Source organism: Aquarana catesbeiana, linkage group LG02 (assembly GCF_042186555.1).
Source record: "Aquarana catesbeiana isolate 2022-GZ linkage group LG02, ASM4218655v1, whole genome shotgun sequence".
Taxonomy (NCBI): Eukaryota; Metazoa; Chordata; class Amphibia; order Anura; family Ranidae; genus Aquarana; species Aquarana catesbeiana.
In genome coordinates, this window is record NC_133325.1 from 695,637,670 (window position 1) to 695,647,109 (window position 9,440).

Below are 9,440 nucleotides of genomic sequence, written 5' to 3' on the forward strand. Positions count from 1 at the left end.
GATTAAAAGTGATCTTGCGGCAAATCCACCACAGAGATCACTTTTATGTGAAAGCGGACCGCCCGCTGAAGAAGAGGATATTGGGGGTTAATGGTAGCTAGCTGCTGCCATAACAACGATATCCCTCTTCAAACAGCCGACGTATAACGACGGCGGGCTGTCTGTAAGTGGTTAATTGAACAAGTTGAGCTTAGAAGCTGATTGGTTTCTATGCAGAAGTGAGCCTGATTTTTTTATTTTCCAGCTTTTATGAATAAACCCCTGTGTGTCCAGATATTGCCTGTATTTAGGGCTGAGTACCGATCATCCGTGCCCAATGTTATCCACAGATCTTACAGCTTCTGTTAAAAATTCTGTTGTATGACCAAAAAAAGGTTATAGGTATTGTGTCTTCTTATTTATAATATTTATTTCTACCTTGCAGCAAGCAGAGGCACAACAAGCTATGGCGCTCTCACTCTGAGAGTGACCTCTCAGATCATCATGAGCCTATTGGCAAAACAGGAATGGAAATGAGTAAAAAGGACATTACATCGTCAGCCGAGCAGCTCTCAGACATACATCATTCCTTTACACTGGGACCTCAGACGGAGAACTGTAACCCAAATTGCTCCAACAGCAACTCCTTGTGCAACGCAACGCAATCACATTTTGAGTTTACATCTTGTGACCTTCACACTGGACAAATTGAGGACATTTTGAACCTCAACACCATGAATGGTTGTCCGGCACGATGCTGCTTGGATGAGTCTTCTGTCTTCCTGGACAATTGTAGACCAGATAGACTGTCTGGAGATGTATCTCCGCATTCTGAATCTTTTACTGATAGAAGTACTGAGCTGCAGGACTTTATGCTAGAAGATATGGAGAAAGATGCACTGAAGAATGATTTGAACTGCCACCTCCTGCCTCTGAGGGAGCTTGGATCACAACCAGATGAACCCCCAGAATCCCCTGACCAACCTTCTTTTACATCTCAGTCAGAAGACATGAGTGCTGATAGGATTGACTTCTTAAGTGCACTGGAAAAGTTTGTTGAATTATCTCAGGAGAATCGTCCACGCACATGCTCCACCACCCGGGCAGAGGAGCAGGTCGGCAATGTTAGGAACGGGGTCATAAAAGGATCTTGGCCTGAAAATGTCATCTCTGAAAGCCCAGTGGATAAGCTACGAGTGAGCCCTGATATTGGCACACCACATGTTTCTGAAGACTCGTCTACAGATGAGGAGCAGCCAAAGGTAAGTACAAATTATGGGTGTTTTCTTGACTCTTCTTAGATGTCATTTGTTGTCCCACCTCTCCCATATACCATTATTGATTGAGATATGGGCATTGCTGTCTAGTATAACAGGTTTTGGGTAGGGCACTTGCTTGATTTCAGATTCCTAAATTTTTAAGATCTTATGTACGCCCTACCGTTACAATGGCATTATCACAATAGTTTGCCCATCCAGAAACTGTTTATCACCTCACCCCCCACACGGCCTCTGCATGTGCATCCCTTATGCTTAAAGTTGGCTTCTTTTTTAATAAAATAAATCATACGCCCCTAGATGGCTGCAGCACTAATCCCAGCTGCAGCTGTCCGCCGCCATCACTAAAAGGGAGAACTGAGCAATCAAATACTGCTGATCACTCAGGTGACTCCAGCTCTCTGCTCTGCCACTTCAGCACTTATTGAAGCGCTAGGCTGTGGAGGAGGCAGGAGGGCTCGCTGAGAGACTGAGCCAGCCGCTGTTTCAGGCTTCTGGTCAGGACCTTTTCAAAGCCTGGACCGGGTCTATGACCTCAGCTGATGGCCAAACAAACTGCACTCATTTGATCCCATAGAAGTACAGCCAAAAAAAAAAAAAGCTTTGGTTATACTTCTTCTCCTTTAAAGGCCTCCATGTATTCATAAGTGGTGGACAGTATAGTTTAGCTCACAGTCCCCGCAAATTATTTAGAGCTCCAACTTACTGGTCAGAAGGTTTTTGTTTTTTTTTATAAAACGTTTGTGATTTAGAAACACCAGCGATCAATTGGAATGCAGTTTACTCAAACAAAAACTAATGTACAAGAAGCTTGGAGTGGCTTCTAGTTCTGATGACCTTTTGTTGAAGAAAGGTTGACTAGCTTTACTGACCAAGTTTGCTTTAGCAAAATTGTCATCTATTTTAGATGAAACAAAATATTCAAACGTAAAGCAAACCTAAATTTATTGAGTATCTACACTATATGCTAGACTTCTATTTGCAAAGAAATAAGTGTGGCAACACAGATGTACTAACCTTTTGTCTTTTCGTTTCGCTATATTTTTTCTCTCAGGAGATCTCTGAGCAAAAAGACCATCTCTCCAAATCTCACTCAGAAAATGGAATATCTGTAAAAGAGATTATTACAGAGATAGAGTCCTTCAACCAGGGAGCAGGCCCGTGCCAACAAAAATCAGACAATCTGTCTAGCCAAGTACAAGCACCAAAGAGAAACACAATCCATGATTTGTCACTTGAAGCTGTTTGGGAGCCAGAAAATAGCAACAAGCATCCAGCGTGTGAGAGTGGAACATCACTGCTAAATGATAAGCCTAAAGATCAGAAGTGTCAGGAGGGCAAGCAAAGTTCTGAGGAGGATAGTGAAAACTCAAATGAGACAAGTGACCAACTTGATCTTTCTGGCCAGGCTCCTAAGTGGTGTGCAGGCTCTGTCCGAAGAGCCACAATGGAGTTTGAGGAACGTCTAAGGCAAGAGCAAGAACAACAACACACCACTGCGGTGCCAGTACGAAAGAATTCTAAGAATGATGCCGCTGTTTCTGATACTTCCACCAAGTGTAGGTTTGAAGATTCTTCACTTGATATCGCAGATCATGAAAAGGATAGAAGGGTCAAAACAAAAATTACAGGGTTTGAGGCTGCAGAATCCCCCAGATCTGAGCCATCTACAGATTCACAATCATCTCTGCTGTTTGAGCTTCCTTCTGAGCAAGTAAAGCAGGACACTAACCATTCAGAGCTTGCAGTTAAACATAACGTCACAGGGAAAGAGCACCAGTCAGCTACTACAACTGAAATCTTGGAGAGAACAAATGATGAGTTAGTACATCTTCCAAACAGGATAGAATTAGATCATAGCAGCAAGTCCTATGATAGTAATGACAACAACATTTCTCTCCAAGATTCTATAATATATACTGGGGATGTAGCTGTGGACTCAAAAAGGTGTCCTCATCTGCCCTTAGAATCACCCTTGAACGTCTGGTCAAGCACGTCAGACAGTTCTTCGGCACATACAGAAAACCTGCCTGTGCTCAGTGCACCAAAATCGGGGCCTCCAAACATCTCCTTTACTATAGGTAGCCCAAAGGAAGAGTTCAGTGTAATAGACTTGAAAGATCCTTCTGCAACTAGTCCTGGAGTACATTCAGATTTCCCCAGTTCCCCTAGTTCCCCTGGTTATTTGTGTCACCCATTCTCCATTGTTTTAGAAGGTGCCACTGAAGAGTGCACCAGTACAGAAGAGGATTATGGGAACCTTTCAAATTGCACAGAAAAATACAGCAGTGATGTCTGCATGGGTGTGAGCGAGTTGATGCAAAGGGAAGCAGACAGTGCCTTGTCACAATTGAGCCATGAAGATCTTTACTTAATCAATAAACTTACTGAGAATATACGGGAACTACATGAAGTATTGGACATCTCCGCTTTATCTTTTGGCCTTCCTCATAGCGCCAGTAGTGACAGCATCAAAGACTTTGGTAGCAATTCTGGTGTGGTCAAACAAAGAGCAAAAGAAATTGAGGCACGGATTCGGCAAGCTGGTCTCACCACTCCGTCCCAAATGAAACGTTCTGCATCTCTGGCCAAACTGGGCTGCTTAGAGCTTTCTAAAGATGACTTGTCTGAGAGGGAATCTGTCTCATCTGACAACAACCAAACTTACTCTGATCTGCTTCAGAGTTCCCTCCGGATTGTGCCAGGAAATTGTGAATCAGATTTGGATTCAAAATCTGAAGACCCACCAGGAAAGCTTTGCATCCTTTCTGTACAACCTTCTACAGGATTGGAACCCACCCAACATTTTGTTGAGCAGATAAAGACTGCAGAATGTGTTGTGAAAAGCAAACCAGTGGAAAAGCCTCTTGTGCAGTATGCCAAAGAGTTTGGTACAACTCAACAGGGTTTACTTCTAAGTTCAGAGTCTGAATTAACAGTTTCCCAGGAGCACCTTCACCAATCGATGGAGCTAGAACCCACAGTCCCACTGGTAACTATAACACCCAGGCATGAGCATGGTAGAACTCATCCTTTGAGAAGGCTAAAAAAGACCAACGAGAAGAAGAGGACAACTAATCCATTATACAACACAATGTAATCCTGGAACTTTTTAGTGTTTGTTTTTTGATCTTTTAAAGGGGCAGGTGTAATATGTGAGGAACGTGCACTTTATTGGTTAATTTTATATATTTTGGCATATTGTTTTGTTTTACTGTTCCTGATGCATGTATGGTATGGGCTTCCCCTTCTCCTCCCATTTTGTAAGTAATTCCTGACTGCACATGTTAGTCAGTGTACATATATAAATATATATAATTTTTTTTTTTTTTTCTTTTTTAACTCTTGAGAACCTCAGATGTTTGTTTTAGGAGCTTAATAGCAGGTAACTGTTCCAAGTTAAGTCTTCAGGCTGTGTTGCCTGATGGACAGTGTCTACCAATGCTGTAGGAACAAGGCGCACTTTCAGATGCAACATGTTTCGGCTTTTTTCAGCACTTCAAATCAGTGTTCTTGTCTGAGGATTGGTGACTTCTCTATGTCCTCAGCAAATGTGAAAAAGGTTTGAAGAGCAGAGTTTATTAGTCTACTGGTTTTGCAGTGTTCTGAAATTGCCGTCTTCAGTTGCTTTTTATGCTTTTCCCAAATCTTAAGTTATTGTAGAATTTCCTTCCCTTTTTTTTTTTTTTTTTTTTTTTGTCACTGTCTTTCCCTGCATTCTATACCAAATGCCTTTTTGGGGTCAACAGTTTTGCCATGTGTCAGAAGATGCCATGGCAGGTCTAGGGTTCATAGTGCCACTTGGCTGTTGACTTTCCACTCTTAATATAAACCTTACTGAACAAGACGAAGCCTATTTTTATGGCAGGTCTAGATCATGACATTTCAGATGTTTTACTGCTGTGCGGACAGCTAAACAGCCACGGTATCTACACTTCTACAACCCCTGGCAGTACATCGTTATGTGCAGAATTTTATTCTATTAGTGAGGTTGGATGATGCCACAGACTGACTGAACACAGCCTACATTTTTACTAGCAAGTCTATATAAAACACCATACTTTTCAGGGTGGTTCATTATATTTAAAGGGTTAGCCCACCCAAAAAACTGATGGATTGAATAATCACCTAACCCTCTTAAGGGTGCCGGTGTTGATATCTTCATACTTTAGTTCCTAAGTAACAATCCCTCATGGTTATTCAAAATGGAGCATATAATTAAATCCTTCGGGGGAACAAGACCCTTTTTATTGGCTCCCTGAGGGAGGTGGAGCTGGGAACTTTGGTATGGAGATCTCACCCATGGATTCCTCACTGACGTCTGTCCAGAGGTTGCAGCATCTGTCTTGACAGAATGGCCTTTTAAGCACTGAAGGCTTTGACTTGTTAAAAGGATACCATGTGACCAGGCAAACATCTGATCTGAATTGGAATGTGCTCTTATTTGTTGGTCTACAATACGGGAATTAACCCTTCATTACTTGAAATAGTGCCGTGGATCTTCAGCATTTATGGCCATATTTGTTTTGCCTTTTCACCTTTGTTTTTAATTTGATACACCCCTCTATTATCCCACTTTCCCTCGATTTCCACCTTCACTTACCATAAATCTAGTGATTCTTAGTGCTGCCTATCTGTGTGTATGATAATGACCTGTAAATGTTATGTAGTGAGTGTGTTTGATATTCAGTGCAAAGCTATCAAATATTTGGCCTTCCTAGAACTGTTATGTCAATGTTTGCTTGTATTGAAGTACAGTATATATGTTTGAGTGTGTATCTGTGTACGAGTTTATACTTTATCACACTCATACATATATATAATGTTTATTATGTTCTATATTGAACTTTTACTGACTGGGGTTTTATTTGGCAATATTTTGCTGCAACTGGAATACTCAACTTAGTGATGTTTTAATGATCATTTCCTGTTTTTAGCAGTTGTTTTAATTTGCTGCTCTACTTTGCAGAACATGGTTCCTGAAAGGCAACTAAACTTAAAATGAAAACCCGAAAACGCACACAAACCTTTAAAAACAGAATACAAGGATTCCAAAAGATACAAAGAAAGTGTCTTTAATCTGTTGATGCTTTTATTTTAAATCTGAAAATGTTAGGTCTAGCATAGGTTTTGTGTTTGTTCACAAGCATGAAAGGAAAATTCTACTTTTTAGGGCTATTCTGTAACCTCAGTCCTGTGTTTTCCAAAATCGGTTAACTATAAAATATTTGTCATTAGGCAAAAATATTTTCGCGCCTATAGTGCTTCTGAACATTAAAGTGGACCTGTACTTGACGCTTGTGACCTTCTTGCTGGCATAGTATAAATTTTGAAGGGCTGAAAATTGTACCGTCTTTACAGAAAATTCTTCTCTGTTCACTGCTGGTTAAATCCCAAGCCTAGGTCTTTGACCATCTTATCTTTGTTGAAGAGGAAAGTCTGGTAACACTGATTTGATGGTTTTGATTATGTAAGCAAAACTGGTTGGAGAACCTAGAACACAATGCTGTTGGCCTTTTTGATACACTCTACCCATCCAAGTTGTAGTGTGTTCATAGCAAACCTGTGCTTTTCCCATTCAGAGTGGTCTCATCGCAAGTCCATAGCCTTGTGTGAGGTGTGACTCTGGGCTTGCACTTGGCTTTTGCTTTCTCTTCTGGCAGCTAAAATTGGTGAAGGAGACATTGTCACTTTAAACCCACTGATAAATATTCTTATAGTGCTCCCCTGCTTCTCTTTTCTCAACTCAGCCTCTCAAAAATACCAGTGTGACAATGCTTAAGTTTAGGGATTGGCTACTGGGCCTGAGCACTGTCGCATGAAAAAGTGGGGGGCTTTCACTGATCCTGCTGTATTTGCTAGTGTCGGTGGATTTGGAGACTTTTCCTAGATACTGTCTCATTGCTTGGAATGGACAAAGTGACTGGGTCTCTTCAAAGTGGACCTGTTGCTTTGCACTGCTTTGGCAACACACGTATAGTAAAGCCGGACATAGATAGTTGGAATCAGATTCAAACCATGTATGGACAGGCTGAATGTACCCAAGTTGATGGCTCAACTTGGGTAAAACCAGCCTGATGGATTTTACATGTGACTATTGCTAGCGGCTTTTATAGAAAACAGTGGCTCAGCGGGAGAGATTGCTCCATCAACACTGATTGTGTTGGGGGAACTGAGCGATTTTTTTTTTTTTTTTTTTTTTTTTTTTTTTTTTTTTTTCTGCAACCTGTGGTTGCAGGAAAGAAAGTTGCTTAATCTATGGCAGTCCTAACAAGCTTAGTGTGTTGCTTATTTAAATTTCTTATGTGCACATGGTAGGTTACAGATAAAAGAGAACTGTGTCCATGTAGTTTGCACCCACAAGCAAAAAAGCCTGTGAATACTTGAAATTAAGAATATTGGCAAAGTCTATAGGGTCCATTTATTGTATTTATAATGGAAAATTAGCTCATAATTTTGAGGCACTATTTTGCTGTTTCTTTTCGAATCCCTGTAATCTGTTTTCTACACTTGTGCATTACATGCCATGGGCTGTTTTCAGGATTTATATATACTGGATAAGTACAAACACCAGTTGCTAAAAGTGCACATGTTGCATGCTTCTTCATTTTAGAGCCTCTTGCATTTCAGGTTTAGTTCCTGTAGAACATCTTCTGGAACCAGTCAACAGGTCTCTGAGACATACTCATATTCCGTCCCTGCTCCTCCACGAAGTCAAGTCTCACTGTGGACTGAAGGCCAAGGCATAGTGCGCAGCACTTACACCAGACTCTTCAGCTATCATTCAGTTATACTTCAGTAGCATGCAAAGTAGTCTGGGAGTTGTAGTTAAGTAAAAGTCAAGAGATCCATAGCTATCGTCTCCCCTTTACATAATTCATTTGTTGCTGCAAAATGTGCCTGCCAAGTTGTGTGAAGTTCCATCAGGATTGTCAAATCAGTTGTACTTATTTACATGTTCTTATTAATGTGTTTGTTGAAGCTGTGGTTAACCTTTCCAAATGGGTAGAGAGAACATCCTCATAAGCAGCAGACTTGAATAAATGCAAATTAATGGAGACAGTGTTGACGCACAGGCTTATGTATGATCTCATTGGCTGCCTCATCTGTGACCAGATCTCCAGTTGAGCAACTTGTAAGTGTAACCCGTTATGGCCTCTGCAGAGAGGGGAGCGCCCATACAGAGACTCTTAACAGCAGCTCACTCTTCGACAAGTTTTATTTTGTAAAATGTAAAACAATGTTTTTTTTAAGGGCATTTTTGTACAAAACGCTGTTCTTTGGTCTTTTACAAAAAATACTGTGGTTGAGGAAATTTTATTGTTTACATTGTGAATATTAAACCTGAATAAACAAAAATACTAATTGTCTGGTTTATGTGTACGTTAAATTAATGTTCAAAATGTCTAAAGGGGCTTTTTAGGAGAAGGGGAATTCTCATTAATTGTTTTTAATTTGGCAAAAAGGCTCCCTTTAACAGCTGTCAGATTTTCTTTGAACTTCAGCCAGATTTCACTTGTAGCCTCGCAAATTTTTAAAGTGTATAACGCTGGAAAGCTCACCTGACCCAGACTGAAAATCCTACCTGGCAGGCACTGCGGCCGGCCTGCACGTAGGTGAACCAGCTTCATAGAAAGCTGGTTTGGTTCACATGTCATGTGAATCGGATGCAGTTCAAAAGGCAATATATAATATAATAATTTAATAATAAAATAAACAGAACCTCAGAAAATGTTAGTATTAGTTTTATATATTCGCTCATTTAATGTATCACATGACAGTAAAAATAGGTATCTGTAATTGGTATCGGCAAGTACCTAAGGAAAAGTATCGGTACTCAGTCTTAAACTGGTATCGGTGCATCCTTGGTTGTGGGTCTTTTAGTGTTCCCAATACCACATTTGCCATATTCTCGAAGATAACGTAAACCAATTTTTTTTACTTTTGCCTAAATCTGTAGTTAGTATTTTGAAGAAGTTTTAAGCTATGTAGCTGACATACTGGACATAAAATATGTGTACTGTAAGGCATAGTACAGGTCATTGGCCCAAACTGCAAGGGGGAATTCTGGTGAATTGCAACTGCAAAACCAAAAATCACTTGGAATCGCAGTTATCCAAAAACTACAAACTAAAACTACACCTGCTGGCACAATTACCCATTAATCTCTAGAGAAGGCATTGT

General features: G+C 40.5%; 1 protein-coding gene across 1 annotated transcript in view; it reads left to right on the forward strand.

Annotated features, from left to right (window-relative positions):
• LOC141129080 (protein phosphatase Slingshot homolog 2-like) overlaps positions 1 to 8,626 on the forward strand; it is a 92,733-nt gene extending 84,107 nt beyond the window's left edge. Inside the window, exons 13-14 of the mRNA XM_073616851.1 lie at positions 425 to 1,241; positions 2,311 to 8,626. Coding sequence (XP_073472952.1) covers positions 425 to 1,241; positions 2,311 to 4,356 — 2,863 coding nt within the window. The 3' untranslated portion in view covers positions 4,357 to 8,626. The remainder of the gene's footprint in view (positions 1 to 424; positions 1,242 to 2,310) is intronic.
• The last annotated feature ends 814 nt before the right edge of the window (positions 8,627 to 9,440 follow it).